A 17,726-nucleotide genomic window follows, 5' to 3' on the forward strand; every position below is an offset into this window, starting at 1 on the left:
TATTTACTCATCACAATATGTTATTAAGGGTGTTTTTAAAGTAGAGATTGCTTCTAACAAAATGAATTTATCTGATTCTTTAATATATACCTTAACTGCAATATTTACATTATCTGCTTATAAATGAGGTCCATGCATCAACAACGAAATTTAATCACATTGTTTACTAGCTGAGCTAATTTACATTGGCTCTTAGAATATCAATTAGAAATATGTAAATAAGTTTAAATAGTTAAAATTTAATATTATATATATATATATATATATATATAGGTCATAACTATAATGAAGTCTTCCTATTAAATTTGGATTGGACAGTTAAGAAATAAGACGTAGGAATGAACCTTTATCGGTCATTATAAGTATTAGAAAAAATTACAAAGGTTCGAAAAAATTCAATTTTTTTATCACTTTTATAAGTTTAATTTGTAAATGATGTAATTATTAATAAATATGAAAATTTCATATGTAAATATAAGTCATTATATTTATTTTGCAAATATATAAGTTTAACTTGCAAATACGTAAATGTAACTGATGCATATAAATTTTTTAGATTTCTTTCTATTTAATTTCTCTGAAAAAATTATTATGAGGTTGAAAGTATACAGTTACTTAAAAGTCTTATAACATATTGCCATTTCTTTTGTCAAAATTTGTCAATGTATATTCTCACTTGTTGTAAAACTTTTCAGGGAATACTACCTCCGATCTCTAAATAAAAAAAATAGATAAAAAAGTTCGAATATAAAATTTTAATTTACTTTATTTTTAAAATTTATAATTTTTTAAAGTATTTTCATTAATTGCACATATAAAAAAGATTTTGCATCATGAGATAATTATAATATATATGATTAAAAATACTTGAGAAAACCAAACTAATATTTATTATCAATAATTGATTTAACTAATTTTTTAATATGTACTCTTTTTGATCCTTTTTATAAAAACCTCACAATCGAATTATAAGATTTAACAAAACAATTAAAATTGATTAAAAATAATAGATATGTAAGAAATAAATTTTTCTTCCAAACACGCTCTTATTTGTAACAGGTAAGTAAAAGAGAGAATATGAAAGAGAATGTAATACACCGAGTTACCAACCTTTTAATTAATGTAATATATAAAATTAATTAGGGACAAAAATGGTAAAAACACACTAAACGTTCAGACAATCATAATTGAGATCTTATAAAAGGACCAAGGCAATTAAAATTTTATGTTCTGATAAAGAGAACCAGAAGGAGTATAAATTACTAAATATAATTTTTAATATAAGAGATAGATAACTAATTTGAGGAGATTAAAAAAATTCACTAAATTGATTATTTATAACAAATGTATATTGATTTTTCCTAATTATCCTATTTAATCATACATATTAAGACTATCTCTTGGTGAAAATGTTCTATAATTAATAAAAATATTTTTTAAAAAAATATAGTAAATTTGACAGAAAAAGAAAACTCAGGTTGAGTTTTAAAATACTATATCTGATCCTATTTATAAAATTTTATTTATAATCTATAAATAAAATCTTATAATTAATACGGAAAGCAGTTTATTTGACTCTTATCTTTTGTTTTTATCTTATGCGGTACCAATAGCACCCCTACGTTTTCGGTCAATGCCGTGCAGAATTCACGTTGCAAAAACCCGGACACATGCAGTCTGACACTGATCCTGCTCCAGTATGGTGTCCCTCTTCCTGGTCCACATCAACGACCTTGTCTTTTTTCTCATTATTTGTCTAAATTATCATGTTGCGGGTCCGCCAGATTCCCTTCCAAGTAAATCAATAATAATTTTATCTCTTTTTTCAAAAAAAATCTATCATTGGGCATTACTCATTCGTGATTGAAGTGCTTCGTGCTTTGTCCTTGTCTTTTGCAGCCAATTCAAACTTTCTTCTATTCCTGCTTCACAAATCCTACAATTGGTCGAAGATTTAGCAATAGGATGAGATTTTTTCTCAAAAACGATCGAAATTTACTGATACCGTTTCACACTTTCAAGAGCTGATACTGCACTAGACTTAGAGTCAAAGCTTGGAGACTTTGAGCCGAATCTAAGTTTTTGGGCCAGTGGTTCCCCCCCCCCCCCCTTTTCTCACGGTTCTTTGTTCTCTGAAGAATGGGAGTGGATAAAATTGAAGAGAGCAGTGTGAGATTGTTGGCTAGTAGCAGCAGCGGTGGAAGCACCGGATCTAGGTGGGTCGATGGGACGGAAGTGGAGTGGGAGGTTACTCCGTGGACGAAGGAAAATGAGAATGAAGGATTGAGATCAATTCGAAGAAGGCTTGTGAAGAAGCCCAAGAGAGTTGACTCACTTGATGTAGAGGCCATGGAGATTTTTGGGAAACACGATCACCACTCCAAGGTAGTTTCTTCCAAGTCCTTGACTTTATGATAGCTTTTTTGACTATGCATGCTCCAGTGACTAACGAGAAATGAATCGATATTCAAAGACCAACATAGGGGTTGAAATTTTTGAGCCTATGTATTTGAGGTGAAACTCTACATCCAGGACTGTGGTCTTGAATAAAACACCAAACTTGTTTGTTGTTAAATCATTAGTTCATTGCCATTTGTATTGGAAAAGTTTATGAGAGATAAAAATTACATTAAAATGCTGCGCTAGAATTATCCTTTCCGCATTCAAAGTGTGTAAAAGGGGAAAAGAACCAACCAAATATCAAAACGGGGAAGAAAAACAGCTAGAACCTCAGAGCTTGGGAGTATTATTGCACACTTAATAGCTGAGTAAGATGGAAAGATGAATGGTTAAATGATTAACTTGGTAGAGCACATCAAACTCTTATTACTTTACATTTAGAATTATCCATTTATTTGGAAGTAGCTGAAGATCGAAGAACTGTATTGTAGTGTACTTATAACTGTAGAATTGAAATGTAAATCATGGAGAATTTGAATGCACATTACACCACTTCCGACAGCGACTCCTTTTGACCATATAATGGTGAATACAAAGGCATCTCTCTTTTTTAATCTTTAGCACTTGCGTGAATCAGGATCCTTCCTTTTGGACCACACTGGCACTAGCATTTCAGACTCTTGGTGTGGTATATGGTGATATGGGAACAAGTCCTCTATATGTTTTCTCTGATGTGTTCAGTAAGGTTCCGATTGAGTCAGAAATTGATATTTTGGGCGCCTTATCATTAGTGATGTACACAATAGCAATTATACCCTTGGCAAAGTATGTTTTTATAGTCCTCAAGGCAAATGATAATGGAGAAGGTAATGAATTTGCAATTTCATTGTCAAGTCTTCACTTTGACTTATTTGTCATTATTATAAATCCAACTCTTTGTGCATTTAATGAACTTAATTGTAGGTGGAACATTTGCACTGTACTCGCTGATTTGTAGGTACGCAAATGTGAGTCTTCTTCCAAATCGTCAGCAAGCTGATGAGCTTATCTCTAGCTTTAAGCTTAAACTACCCACTCCAGAGCTGGCAAGGGCTTTGACCGTAAAGGAAACACTGGAAAGAAAGTCATCTCTGAAAACCCTTCTGCTGCTGTTGGTTCTGATGGGGACTTCCATGATTATTGGAGATGGTATTCTGACCCCAGCAATATCAGGTACATAAACATGCTATCTTCATTAAGTGAAGTCGCAGTGACAAACTCCAAAAGAAGCGACCTTGATGTACTTGACTCTGTTTTAAATCTGCTGAATGTTCAAAGATCATATCATCAGCTCTGAACATTACAATGTGAAGATTGGGTAGCTCAGAGAGTACTTTTAACCCATTAATTTGCTATGGAATGGCAGTCACATGATTATTTATCAAGAGGCTATGGATATCCTGATTACCAGTGAGATTACTATTTGCATTCATTATTTAGTTAGCGTCATCTGTTCCAAGCTAATGTGTTTCCTATGGGATCAATCTTCTTGTGTATACTGAAATAAGATCCCCATCTAATTGAAAGGAAATGTTTAGTATTTATATCCGGTTTATCAGCATTCTGATAAATTAATTAATTTCCTCATATCATGCAAAGTGCCAGTATTACACAATAACCTGCCTCCTTAACTGAAACAAGTTTTTCATTTTATATAGCATGAACTAAGTGTATTTGGTGCCATCATGGGGGCTTGCAGCTGTGGTCCATCAAAGGCTGGGGCTGGACTTTGTTAATTTCATTAATTGGCTTTGCATTTTTACTAGAACATCAATTTCATGAACTTCTTATTATTTGTTTAACATTTTCTGTTCTATTTTTAAGCTGATGTTTGGAAAAAATTTGCCTGTGTTGCAACTTAACTGGGACTTTGATGCTTCTTTGTCTCTGACACAGTGATGTCTGCCATAAGTGGTTTGCAAGGTCAAATTAATGGATTTGATACAAGTGAGTATATTTTCCACTTCTCTATAAGAATCTTGCTTTTCTTCAGTTGGATAAAAACGAAAACCAACCAACAAAGAATGAAAGCAGAGATGAATAAATACACAATTTAGGAGTGTAAATAGTACTAAGATTCCAATTCATCTTTCAATTTCATCTTTTAATTGTAGAGGTTTTATTTATATGGAGGTTCTCGTGCTGCCTGCTTCCTTCTTCTATTATTTCCTTAGGAATATAGGGCTATAAGCTACTGTGGTCAAAGTCTTGACATATCTTCAAAGAAATAAACCAGTGGCCTTTTGTTAAGGGCTGGTTAGATAGATCTCCCTATTTGAGATAATCCAAAGGAATGAAAGATTAATCTATACATTTCTGGAGCAAATCTCTTGAGGCCAAAGTCTTTCCGAGATTCTCAACCAGTGAGTCTGGTAGGCTTTGACCTCAGTAGGTCAGAGATGGTTCTGCCTAAAAACATACTTTAGTAAATTATCTTTTTCTGAGGAGTCAAATTTTTGCTTGTTAAATTGGCATTTTGACTTTTTAACAACTGACGCTTTGGTTTCCTTAAGAATGCTGTCTTGTGGTGTGTAACTATGAGCAACAGACAGTGCTGGTATCTCAACAACAAAGCTTAGTTCTTTATTCCCTTCTTATTACTTGCAGAGGAGGTGGTTATTGTTTCAATCGTAGTCCTTGTGGCTTTGTTCAGCATACAGCAGTTTGGAACTGGTAAAGTGGGTTTCATGTTTGCTCCTGCGCTTGCTTTATGGTTCTCTTCGCTGGCTTTGATTGGAATATACAACATATTCAAGCATGACATCAGTGTTCTGAGAGCCTTCAACCCAGCTTATATCTATTATTTCTTTATGAAGAACACCAAAACTGCATGGTCATCTCTTGGAGGTTGTGTTTTGTGCATTACAGGTACGTATTTCTCTTGATCTTGGTTGATTGGCTTTGCAGTGTGGGTTTGACCTTTCTTATAGCCCCCGATTATGACCGTTGCTTCTCTCATCTCCATCGTATAATCACTTAGTGCCCTTATTTTAGACTTTTGTTTTTTCCCTTAAAGGTTGAGAATTGTGAGCCAGGAGATGAGATGATTATAATAATTTAGGTGGTTAATTTTAGATGCTAGTAGAATATGCAATAGCATAGAAGATACAAGAAAGACTTGCTGAAACTATCCTACTCTTTCCTCTCACTCTTGCGCTTATGCACAGTGAAAAGGATGATGATTTGATAACCATCACACCTTAAGACGGTGGTCAACATGTGAAAAGTTTTTGCTAAAAGGAAAATGTCTCAAAAATAATAATTGTTAGTTTGACTTAATTTGTACCACATCACATTGCCTCTCTATGACAAAGCAATGAAGCTTTTTTCTTTGTTTCAAAGATGATATACTTGGTATTGAGTTTGCTGATGCCTGATGATACGATTCTTGATATGTGTTTTGGTATGATGCACATACCACAGATTTGCTAGGATACACCACAAAATGTGAATGACCTAGAAGTTATTCTAATACTCTAAATTTAATATGATCTTTTCCATGATAATGAGAAAATTGTGATACGTTGAAATAAGCCTTTCACCTGGGGGCTAAAAGGAACCAGTAGCTTGTATCTATCTTTTGTTTTCTTTTGCAGGTGCTGAGGCAATGTTTGCCGATCTGGGTCACTTTTCTGTGCGATCAATTCAGGTTTGTGATTCATCAATTTCTTTCTTGAAGATTTAACCCATAAGATAAGTATGTTAATCCTTGTATGAGTAGTTTAAGTTTCATTTCATTGCTCATACAGATTGCCTTTTCTTTTGTGGTATTTCCCTGTCTCCTCCTTGCTTATATGGGCCAAGCTGCTTATCTGATGAAGCACCCTTATGCTCATTCAAGAATATTCTATGAATCTGTTCCAGGTGATGTTGGTTGATATAACTGCAAGTGTGCTAGTACATAAAAGTATTGTCCTTCAAATTATAATGAAGAGGTGCATATTCTACTGTAATCATTTTGGCACCTGCTGTTTCTTCCTTGTGTAATACAGAGAGTCTGTTCTGGCCAGTGTTTGTGATAGCCACACTTGCTGCTATGATTGCCAGCCAAGCTATGATATCTGCTACATTTTCATGTGTAAAGCAATCCATGGCTTTAGGCTGCTTTCCAAGGCTCAAGATTATTCATACCTCAAAGAGGTTTATGGGTCAAATATACATCCCTGTAATCAACTATTTTCTGTTGATCATGTGCATAGTAGTTGTTTCCATCTTCCAAAGCACCACTAGTATTGCAAATGCATATGGTAAAGTATCCCACCTCTCAATCTTCTCGAAGTGTTGTTTTCTCTTTTCTGGTTCAAAAGCGACCCTTGAATGGATTCTGGAAGTACTTTGTAGAATAATTTACTGACTATTTCTTATCCTAGGTTTGCCATCTATGTTCGAAGTTGGTCATGATTACAATTCGAAGTGTTAAAAAATTAAATAACTGCATTGGTATTGTTATGTGAATAAAACTTTTTCACTACAGTCCAAAATTAAATGGCGTGGGTGCTTTTGAACACAGTAGGATAAAATACATCACTATGATAGAATCACACTGTTTATTCCCTTTGTGTTAAAACACCACTTGAACATAGTTCCTGAATGGTTTATTTAGTATTTTCTGATGCCAGTAATAATAAACCATATGCCCGCACTATGGATTGACTTGAAATCACTTTTTCTCTTGATTTTTAGATAAAAATAATTTATCAAATTCCATTTCTATGCTCAAATGCATTTTCTGCATTCATATAAAAGCATTCAATTGCTGGCTTACATGAAAATTATGTTATCGCATAGCTTAAAGGGACAAATTAGGTAGGTCAACATACAGCTAACATGGCTAGTACTATAATACTCGACACCATATTTAATCTATCTTTTTGTGAAATTCATATCATTGTTGCAGGCATTGCTGAAGTAGGTGTCATGATGGTTAGCACCACCTTGGTGAGTCTTGTAATGCTTTTGATCTGGCAGACCAACTTGTTCCTAGTTTTTGGTTTCCTACTCGTATTTGGATCAGTAGAGCTCGTTTACATGTCCTCCGTCCTATCCAAAATCACAGAGGGCGGCTGGCTTCCACTTGTTTTTGCTTGCTTTTTCCTCTCTATAATGTACACGTGGAACTATGGAAGTGTTCTGAAATACCAAAGTGAAGTCAGGGAGAAGATCTCCATGGACCTCATGGTTGATCTTGGCTCCAATCTTGGAACTGTAAGAGTACCAGGAATTGGATTGTTATACAATGAACTTGTCAATGGCATTCCCTCTGTTTTTGCTCAGTTCCTCTTGAACCTCCCTGCTGTCCACTCCACTTTAATTTTTGTTTGCATTAAATATGTCCCAGTCCCAGTGGTTCCTCTGGAGGAAAGATTCCTGTTTCGAAGAGTCGGTCCAAAAGATTACCACATGTTTCGCTGTGTTGCCCGGTACGGCTACAAAGATGTAAGGAAGGAAGATCACCATGCATTTGAGCAGCTTCTCATTGAAAGCCTGGAGAGATTCTTGAGAAAGGAGGCTCATGATAGTTCGTGGGAGGTCAATAAAAATGAGGACATGGATAGTGTCTCGGCGATATCAAAGGACTCTGACCTTCCCAGTGGGAATGTGTCTGAGGACCTAAGGATTCCATTAATGCAGGGTCAAAAACCAGAAGAAACAGGAGCTTCTACCTCTAAGCAAGCTTCAATCTTGCTGCCGGCTAGCGCCATGTCATCAGATGAAGACCCTAGTCTTGAATATGAGCTTGCTGCTCTAAGGGAAGCGACGGATTCAGGATTCACCTATTTGCTTGGACATGGGGATGTGAGGGCAAAGAAGAACTCCATTTTCGTCAAGAAGCTAGTGATCAATTATTTCTATTCATTTCTGAGAAATAACTGCAGAGGAGGCACAGCGAACATGAGAGTTCCTCACACTAACATCATTCAAGTTGGGATGACTTACATGGTCTGACTCACTCTAGTGGTTGTCTTTGATATCTGCAGTGAAACTCATTCTGGGAAATTGAAGTTACCATTTGGCTCCCCGTTGTAAATTATCTCTATAACCCCTAGATTGTATTGCCTATTGTAGAAGTATTGAACTATATTGGGTTGTGGAATATTTATTGCCACCCAGATTGTATGGCCTGCTAGACAGTTATTTCTAGAACTCCTAGATTGTTTCATATTTTTTATTAATTTCACATTCTTGTGGAAATTTTTTCTACAATTATGTTATCCTAAAATCAGAACGCAGCTGCAGAAGATAGCTTATTATTGTTGTTGTTGTTATTATCATTCGGTTTACAGGGGGACCAAACATTTAAAATGACAGCTCATAAAATGAAGACATTGGATGACTGGGCTGATTTAGCCTGTAAAAATCATAAGGGTAAGATGCATGCACTTTTCTTCAATTTTAGTAAAATTATAAAAACCTCCCCTGTATTTTTTAAAACATATAATTTAGTCTAATTTTTAATACAATTAAAAATATTTCATTAAAAATTTCAAAATACTTTTTTATCAATCAAGTTTATATTCTAGAAAAATTATATTATTAATCAATTCTTATAACGTATTTATTTATTTTCTCTCTGATTTCAGCAATTTCAAATGATTTTGCACAGAATTTCATTTCTATTCAATTATGAAATAATAAAAGAAAAAATTTTCTTGAAAATAGATTTTAAAGAAGCAGATTTAATTGCCGATTGAATTGCTAAAGTTTCATTAAGAGGATTTTGTCCTTTTGATTGGGTAAGGAAACCTCTTTTTTGCAAAAATTGCTTATGGCTGCTCTTGGAAAACCTTTGTTGGATCTTTCACTCAAGATTTACTTTCAAATTTTTATAGAATGATACATCTACTTAATAAAAACCAAAAAATATTTTAGTTCTTAGTTTATTTTTGATAGTCTAGCATTATATTTGAAGACAGTTTTAGGTTCAATGAAATCTTCTAGTTGGCAATAATATATAACAAATAGTAGTTTAGTGAAGAGGGTTAATCCGTTATAATATGACAAATTAAGATTTAAGTTCAATTAAAAGAAGTAATTACCTTCTTTACAATTGTTTGGGAAAATTAATCTGAAATTTTCGATAATTTCACCTCACATTTAATCAAGTTTCTATATATTTTTTTCATTAAGTCTTTATATTAATAGTATCTTTGTAGTTAGTTTTTATCACGTGAAAGTGAAACTAAGTGTTCAAAAAAACTTCAATGTAGAGATCTTATTAGAAGTCAAATGAAAATTACAGAACATGTAATTTTAAAGTTTATTTCATAAGATGAATTACTTAAGATAATAGCTAATTAAATTTAAATAGTAATAAATTATTTTTTCTCAAGTAATATATACAGTAATTGTATATGTTAATTACTTATTATTAATTTATAATTCCAACACACATGATTAATAAAGATATTTTAAAATTTATTACAAATAACTAATTTAACTAATTTTTTTAATCTCTCATATTACATTGATTAATTATTTTTTTAACGTAAAACGAATAACATTACTGGTGGGAAATTTTCATCCAAAATCATGACGATGATTGTTAGTGGTACTCCATTATTAATTAATTAGTTAATTAGTTAATAATATTAATTCATAACTGATAATCGACGAGGAAGATGACGAATGCACACGAACCAAAGAACATTTCTCTGGTCACTGTTCGTCTTCAAGAAAGACAAGCGAGGGTTTTCTTTATCTTACACTGAGTGGTCGGAGACCAAAGAAGAAGAAAGCGACGATCAATCATGGCTATGGCAAGCTTCGCTAGACGGAAGGCTTACCTTCTGTCGAGAAATTTATCCCCGGAGACTCTCAGGTACTCCCTGTCTCTAGCTTCTTTCTCCAGGGGATTCGCTTCGGGATCTGACGAAAACGACGTCGTCGTCATTGGTGGTGGCCCTGGTGGGTATGTCGCCGCCATTAAAGCGGCTCAGCTTGGTCTCAAGACCACTTGTATCGAGAAGCGTGGCGCCCTTGGTGGCACCTGCCTTAACGTTGGCTGCATCCCGTCCAAGGTAATCTATGCTTTTGCATTTAATGGAAGAATACTTATGTGTCTGAATTTCCTTGTCAGTTGTTACGGTTGAACCTTATGGAGTATCCTGTCCAGTTTCTTCTAGTTGAATTCTGCCTTTTTACGGGTTTTTTTTTTCCTTTGTTTGACCAATCCAGCTCTCCGGTTTACTTCTTGGTATTAAATTGTTGTCCTGCTTGACAAAGAATTTTCTGGAAAAGAGATTTTTCTTTTTAGGGTACAAATAGCTTAGGCGAGCATTAGTAATCTCAGTTGTGAATCATACTATTTCTAACCTATGGACGCCGGTTGTTTGCATCAAGGGCAGTCTCATTAGCTCAAGAAAGGATAAAGTTAGTAATGCGGTGATATCGAGAAGGTTTGAAGAAGTATGAATATGGATTTCGATGTCTCTTGTCTGTGATTTGATAAACCTTGTATGACTTGTCCGACTTGGCCAGTTTTGTCTCAGAATTTTGGATGATTCATTTTTCTCCTCGGCTATATATCTGGGCTTTATATACCATGCCCCTTATTGAAAGAATGAGTTGATCACATATATCAATACCAAAGTTCGGATATGGGCACTGGAGCATAATTTGCATCTTAGAGAGATTATCAAATGGACATGAGCCCTTAAGACCCTTCCTCATTACTTCAGAATCTGAGTTGCAGCTATTTTATACTTGTACTTTACATGATTTGTCATACCAAATCGTTTTGCATTTGTAGACTTGCGTTGATGTTTCATCAAGTTGTTTTATTTCCAAATGTAAAATTGAGTCAAGTAACCTTTTTTATCCTCGTATCATGAACTGAAAATTGAGGGTGCACATCTGAAAAAAACAATAATGGATGAAGTCTTATTTTTAGACAAAATACTTATTTATTGGCAGTCTTTTTGATGGTTTGGTTCAGGCACTGCTGCATTCTTCCCATATGTACCACGAGGCAACACATGCATTTGCCAGCCATGGGGTGAAATTTCAATCTGTTGAGGTAGATTTGCCAGCCATGATGGCGCAGAAAAATAAAGCTGTGTCTAATCTTACTCGCGGTATTGAAGGTTTATTCAAGAAAAATAAGGTAAGCTATGTGAAAGGATATGGCAAATTTACCTCCCCATCCGAAGTCTCTGTGGACACCATTGATGGTGGGAATACTGTTGTAAAAGGCAAGAATATTATAATTGCAACTGGTTCTGATGTGAAATCTCTGCCTGGTGTCCCTATTGATGAAAAGAAAATTGTATCATCAACTGGTGCCCTTTCTTTGTCGGAAATCCCCAAGAGACTTGTGGTCATTGGGGCAGGCTATATTGGGCTGGAAATGGGATCAGTATGGGGCCGACTTGGCTCTGAGGTAACTGTTGTTGAGTTCGCCCCAGATATTGTTCCAACCATGGATGGGGAAGTTCGAAAGCAGTTCCAGCGTTCTCTTGAAAAGCAAGGAATGAAATTCAAGCTGAAAACTAAGGTGGTAGGAGTGGATGCTTCTGGGGACGGTGTGAAGCTGACAATTGAACCAGCAGATGGAGGTGACACGAGCACTATCGAAACAGATGTTGTTCTTGTATCTGCTGGTAGGACTCCATTCACAGCTGGACTTGGGTTGGACAAGATTGGAGTTGAAACTGACAAGGTGGGACGGATTTTAGTTGATGAAAAATTTATGACAAATGTGCCTGGAGTTTATGCAATTGGAGATGTGATTCCAGGTCCAATGTTAGCACACAAAGCAGAAGAGGATGGGGTAGCTTGTGTAGAGTACATTGCTGGTAAGGTTGGCCATGTCGATTATGACAAGGTCCCTGGGGTTGTGTATACACATCCTGAGGTCGCATACGTTGGGAAGACTGAAGAGCAGGTGAAGGCACTTGGAATTGCGTATTGTGTGGGGAAGTTCCCTTTCTTGGCTAATAGTAGGGCTAAGGCAATCGATGATGCCGAAGGACTGGTAAAGATATTGGCTGAAAAGGAGACAGACAAGATTTTGGGGGTGCATATTATGGCACCCAATGCAGGAGAGCTCATTCATGAAGCGGCCGTAGCCTTGCAGTATGGTGCATCAAGTGAGGACATAGCACGTGTTTGCCATGCACATCCGACAATGAGCGAGGCTGTAAAAGAAGCTGCAATGGCCACTTTTGACAAGCCCATTCACATTTGATCACCTCGTTACTTGGTTTCCATTTTGCCCAACATTTTTTACCTTGTGTTCCAAGCAGATTCAGGTGTTTAAATCCTGATTGGCTCTTCACTTGCTTATATTTCTAATAATTTACTGATATTCATAATAACAAGAGTAACTGTGTTCATTTTATTCTCTCAATGCAATACTTTTTTTGACTGCCCATGTGCACAAGCTTCACTTGAGGGTGGCATATCCAAGGGCAACCAGGATCCGGAATCGCAGAGATTGACTGCCAAAACCAAAGTATTTCTTTGCCCCATACGATTAAGTTGGTAAGCTTTTGAACGGAGATATTGGAGGGAAAGAGAAATGAAAGTTTCATTGAGACTTTAATTTTCTTCCGCTGAAAGTTTTTTCCTTTTAGTGTTTTCCCCTCGTGAGACATTAGGATAGGAATATCTTCAAGCCTTAACAAAGACTAACATCATATTGAATGTGAACAGTAAAGCCCATCTTAATTATTAACCAAGTTGTTTCTTCCATGAAGGTTGGGAATTGAACTCAAACTACTGGAGAAACAAGTGCTTTTAACTTCCACCTAAAACTTTCTAAGGGAAGGGAGGAGACTCGGGATTTATATCTTGAACCAAGACCCTGGTAAATATGTAGTATGTACTGTCACTTTGAAGTTAAGAGTTCCTTTTTGGTTATTACTTCTCTTTCCAATGGCAGTCAGGACCTTTTTTAATTGTGGGAAATAATATATTTTTAAAAATATTAGAAAATTTAGATTAAGTACAATCACATTGACTTCCTATCAATATTTTTCTCTATTCAAGTTCTAGAAATGCATTTAAATTTTATGAGAAGTGTACCAAGTATTGTTTTTCAGGTTATCATCGACAAGCTCTATTTTTCTGGTACAACATGAGAATATAAATTCATGCATGCTCAATTTTATGTAGTACTTTATCAGAATATAGGGTGGGGAAATACCATGTCGTTTAAAAAATATAATAATTTAATGAATAATAATTCAAAATATTTTAAAAGGAAATACATTATCGAGTGAAAATAAAATATATAAAAAAAAGATTAAGTTTAGAAGAAATATATGTATGAAGACTGCAAAATATTAAATAATACGTAGTATAAATTTATAATATTAATTAAAAAAAGGTTTAAGTTAAAATATTAAATTGCTTATATTTGGGTTCAATAAATTCATTATGAGAAGACTATAACATTAAGATTTTATATCATATACTCATTTAAAACTTAAAACTTGAAAAGAGGCATTTGCCTATCATCAGCCCGATGCACTTCTATCAACAGATATGAACTCCGGGAAAGAAAAAGACGTACTTTTTGTTTTGGCCCAAAGGACGCATTAAAGACCTCGTCAACATGTGTGAGGGCGTTTGCCGCCACTGAAGTATATAAATACCTTGTCACATAGAGCAACCAATAAATATATATACGAAATTGTCAAAACAAATTGAGTTGGGACAGATAAATATTCCTGGCTTTCCTTCCAAGGATCCAAATCATGTAACGCGTAATTTAAGAACATTTTGCAATCTCAGACCTGATCAAATGCATATAATCTCCATCAAAGCGATCAAAGGTCTACTTCACCCAGAATGAATTTTCTATAGTGATTTCATCAGCAGTAAGGAGAAAGATAAGCAAAAAATAATAGATCCCACTTCTAACATGTGGGTGTCATTACCATTTTATGTCCATATCTCTCCTTGCTTCAGATAAAGTCACTTTGGAGCATCTGTGTTACTATTTCATCATAGGAAACCAGAACCAGGACCAGTGATGGGACCATAGCTCGCCCCTTGGAAATCAACTTCCAACCAAATCCATCCATAATCCTTAAGACTAGCAACTCGAGACATCCTTCAATCATCTGGATCTTCTCGCATGTCTGGCCGCCTTCTTGATTGCAAAGCCAAGCGTGCATCTCTTTCTCGTTCAAACTCACGGTAATCTGCTCGCTGCAAGAAGGAAACCCTATCCAGATACTGGTTTGAACTCTTCTTGTAAGCATCAAGCTCCTCTTCCATTCCCTTATTTTCTTCCTTGAATTCTCCCCAGTCCATTTTGGTCTTATCAAGTACACTGAGCTTCTGTTTTTTCTTAATTTGTTCAAGCATAACATCCACAGCAGAAGCTGCAGGAGCTTTGGTTCTTTCTATTGCCTCTTTTGAATCAGCATCGACAAGCTTTTTAACTTCAATTTCTTTACCAGCAAAGTCCCGAACTTCCGTGATCTATCCAAGCAAACAAATAAACATGAATTGATACACAAATGACTTGCTTATAGATGTCACACACGGAAGCCAGTGACGTTGACTACCTTAAAGTTCAAAGCACATGAAAACATACCAACCTATACCCAAACTAACGCCAGAGTAAACAATAAAAAAGTTCCTTATTCCAACTACCAAGAAAGATATTGGAACACCAATACACAAACTAAATGACATCTATGTCAAAGACTACCTGATATAATTCAGGGTGCTGCACTGACTTGAAAATAGAGGAAAAAATCTAGCATTATCACATACACATCTTCTCTGTTTCTTTTTTGGATGAACAATATTGCCAAGCCTACATCTCCACTTTAGCCGACCAATAAATATTATTTGTAGACCACCCAAAAAAAAAAAAACAATCACAGGACCTTAAGGAATGCTTACTGAAATTTTCCCTCTGCTTGATGCTGCTGCAGCAGCAGCAGCAGCGTCATCTTTAACTGCTGCCAGAGCAGCAGCAGCAAGTTTCTTGGCTTCATCACTTGTATTGCTCTCCATAGTGACAGTTCCCTTCTGGGATGCATCTTGCCCAAGGGATTCAGTTACCTTTGGTGCCATGCCCAAATAAGACATCCAATTCTGTGACCAAAAACATCAAGTGAAGAGAAATCAAACTCAGGCAAAAGAATAAATAAATAAGCAGAAATCAAGCTCAAGCTAATTCCAAAGGAAACCATGTTCTTTCAGAAACACCTAGCAACCTACAAAACAGAGCCTCCCCTCCCCCCCGGGGGGGTGTTTGATTTATTGCTAAAAAGAAGAACTTACAGTGGATGTCTTCTTTGCAGTTTTCTTGGCAGTGGAATTATGTTTGCTAACAATACTTCTGAGAATCTTGCTAGATACTCCTTTATTCATGTTTTGCCACATGGCATCAACTTGGGCCTTTATTTCTGGCAAGACAGAGCATAATAACAAGTTTATTCACAACCGTAAATCTCAATTCCTTAATGGAAGTATACATTACAGAAGAACAACAGCACATTGATTGAACATGGAAGTTGAAGATAAGATGTCCCAAATTCTCACCAGTCACTTCCTGTTTCCCCTCCGATATTGACCCAGGAACAACTTCGTTGACAGAATCAGAAGAAATAGCATCCTTCCCGTTGATATTATCTGAAATATGAAATATAAATTAATATCCAAAGCAATTCTACCCTATATTCCTTTTTTCCTTATATGACATAACAAAGGCAAGAGCCTAAGACTCCTAACCAATAACAGTCCTCATTAGACCACGCATAGTAGCTTCTGATTCTAGCTTAGAATATTCCTGAATAGAGAAGAGAATAAAACTACCTGTTTAAACCATTGAAAGCATCTGGAAAGCGTAACCCTTCCCTAGTAATGCTTCTTAAGCCAATTAATCACAGATTTTGACAGAAAAACTTGCTTAAAAAATTTACATTGACACCATTCAGATTTCGCCATACAGGGGACTCAAGAAAGCAGCATATCCAGCCAATTAACCCTTGAGAAGAAGTAATTAAGTGTCTATGATTATAATGCCACCGGCCAAAAGCGCCCAACCATCATAAATAAAAATAAACAAATTCAGCTAACATGGTATTTCCTTTCATTTACCAGATAAACACATTCCAAACACACTACACCAAGCTCAAGAGTCTATGCTTGATGCCTGAACGGAGAATGCAGAACTCACCGTTCCGCATGATATGATTGATGTTACTGGATCTCACGAGCAAACGAAATCCAAAAAACAAAGAATTCAGATAATCTATCGTGTCTTTTCTCTACAAATCGCACTTTTTACGCATCTAGAATATGGCCTCCGGCGTGAATGCCCTGCGGGAAGAGACGACGATAAACTGTAAATCTGCAAACCCTAGCACGATCGAGGAGGAAGACGATGCGAGGAACGGCCCAGTGATGATGGATCTCACCGAAACGCACCGTTGCACTTGTTCTCATTTTAAATTTTTTATATTTTAGTTTAGCCCACGTTGCATTTAATTCGATCATATTATGGCCACGTGTTTTTTTCGAAGGCCCAAAAAATGGTTTTTTGCCAAAGCGGCGACGTACGTTTTAGTGGAAACCGAGATATATAACTATTCAAGTGGCCCAAAAGAAAAGCCACATCCACTGTGTACAGAAAAGTTATTAAAAAAAAATTAAAAAGAAGTAGTACTTCAAAACATAACGAAGCAAAACTCAAATTTTTACTGAGAAAAATATTCATGTTTAGTACTCGATAGTACTTCAAATAGAATTGTCTCTGATATAAGAATACCTTTACATAGCAAAAAAAAATTAGGAAAAAAAAAAAGAATTGGATCTAACAAGTTAATCTTTTACAAACAAGATTCAAATCTCACAAAAGAAGTGTTGAGTCTAGTGGTTAAAAAAGTTTTTAAAAAAATGGTAATTGATAGTAATTGTATTTAGGTTCGAGTAAAAACTATTCAATGTTCTCTCGGAAATAAAGAAGGGGATAACAAATCTCACAGATGACAGGGAACATGGCATTTAAAGACCCTGAAAATTATCACATTCCAATTTAGGTACTCCAATTCACATAATTCCTGTAAGAAACCCAAACTTAAATTGGAATTATTAAATCATGAAGAAAAGACAAAAACATCTTTCCGGAAACAAAATTAGTGTCCTTTTGTATTGAAATCATCGCCGCCTTCATGGCACACATTTGGCAATTTCTTCTTCCACTTTGGGTGTGTTTGGATGAAACCAAACCTTGGTTTGGAAAAGTGATTCTGGAGAATAGATTCTGGAAAAAATAGATTCTGTGAAGAATAGATTTTGTAAAAAGTGATTCTGAGAAGTGA

The 17,726-nt window shown here is 35.5% G+C and overlaps 3 protein-coding genes across 3 annotated transcripts; 2 read left to right on the top strand and 1 right to left on the bottom strand.

Annotated features, from left to right (window-relative positions):
• Positions 1 to 2,051: 2,051 nt before the first annotated feature.
• Positions 2,052 to 8,659, top strand: LOC114757003 (putative potassium transporter 12). The gene is made up of 9 exons (XM_028945993.1): positions 2,052 to 2,385; positions 3,038 to 3,266; positions 3,364 to 3,612; positions 4,336 to 4,386; positions 5,047 to 5,307; positions 6,036 to 6,088; positions 6,189 to 6,303; positions 6,432 to 6,686; positions 7,337 to 8,659. The coding sequence occupies exons 1-9, from the start codon at positions 2,140 to 2,142 to the stop codon at positions 8,383 to 8,385; spliced, it is 2,508 nt and encodes an 835-aa protein (XP_028801826.1). The 5' UTR covers positions 2,052 to 2,139; the 3' UTR covers positions 8,386 to 8,659.
• A 1,433-nt stretch (positions 8,660 to 10,092) lies between these two features.
• Positions 10,093 to 12,787, top strand: LOC114757004 (dihydrolipoyl dehydrogenase, mitochondrial-like). The gene is made up of 2 exons (XM_028945995.1): positions 10,093 to 10,457; positions 11,375 to 12,787. The coding sequence occupies exons 1-2, from the start codon at positions 10,188 to 10,190 to the stop codon at positions 12,623 to 12,625; spliced, it is 1,521 nt and encodes a 506-aa protein (XP_028801828.1). The 5' UTR covers positions 10,093 to 10,187; the 3' UTR covers positions 12,626 to 12,787.
• A 1,630-nt stretch (positions 12,788 to 14,417) lies between these two features.
• LOC114757005 (craniofacial development protein 1-like) lies at positions 14,418 to 16,802 on the bottom strand. Its single transcript, XM_028945996.1, has 5 exons — positions 16,583 to 16,802; positions 15,946 to 16,035; positions 15,685 to 15,809; positions 15,301 to 15,495; positions 14,418 to 14,871 (listed from the first exon to the last, which is right to left on the bottom strand). Exons 1-5 carry the CDS (start codon positions 16,590 to 16,592, stop codon positions 14,500 to 14,502), a joined length of 792 nt encoding a protein of 263 aa, XP_028801829.1. The 5' UTR covers positions 16,593 to 16,802; the 3' UTR covers positions 14,418 to 14,499.
• Between the last annotated feature and the right edge of the window lie 924 nt (positions 16,803 to 17,726).

Source organism: Neltuma alba, unplaced genomic scaffold, assembly GCF_004799145.2.
Source record: "Neltuma alba isolate B1F8T4 unplaced genomic scaffold, ASM479914v2 tig00010557_pilon, whole genome shotgun sequence".
NCBI classification, from domain to species: Eukaryota; Viridiplantae; Streptophyta; class Magnoliopsida; order Fabales; family Fabaceae; genus Neltuma; species Neltuma alba.

Coding starts and splice junctions, on each gene's coding strand:
- LOC114757004 (XM_028945995.1), top strand. CDS start 10,188: ATGGCTATGGCAAGCTTCGCTAGACGGAAGGCTTACCTTCTGTCGAGA. Junction 10,458..11,374: donor TTGGCTGCATCCCGTCCAAG/GTAATCTATGCT, acceptor GGTTTGGTTCAG/GCACTGCTGCATTCTTCCCA.
- LOC114757003 (XM_028945993.1), top strand. CDS start 2,140: ATGGGAGTGGATAAAATTGAAGAGAGCAGTGTGAGATTGTTGGCTAGT. Junction 6,304..6,431: donor ATTCTATGAATCTGTTCCAG/GTGATGTTGGTT, acceptor TGTGTAATACAG/AGAGTCTGTTCTGGCCAGTG. Junction 6,687..7,336: donor TAGTATTGCAAATGCATATG/GTAAAGTATCCC, acceptor TCATTGTTGCAG/GCATTGCTGAAGTAGGTGTC.
- LOC114757005 (XM_028945996.1), bottom strand. Junction 15,810..15,945: donor GGGGAAACAGGAAGTGACTG/GTGAGAATTTGG, acceptor CTGTCTTGCCAG/AAATAAAGGCCCAAGTTGAT. Junction 14,872..15,300: donor CAAGCAGAGGGAAAATTTCA/GTAAGCATTCCT, acceptor TTGCTTGGATAG/ATCACGGAAGTTCGGGACTT.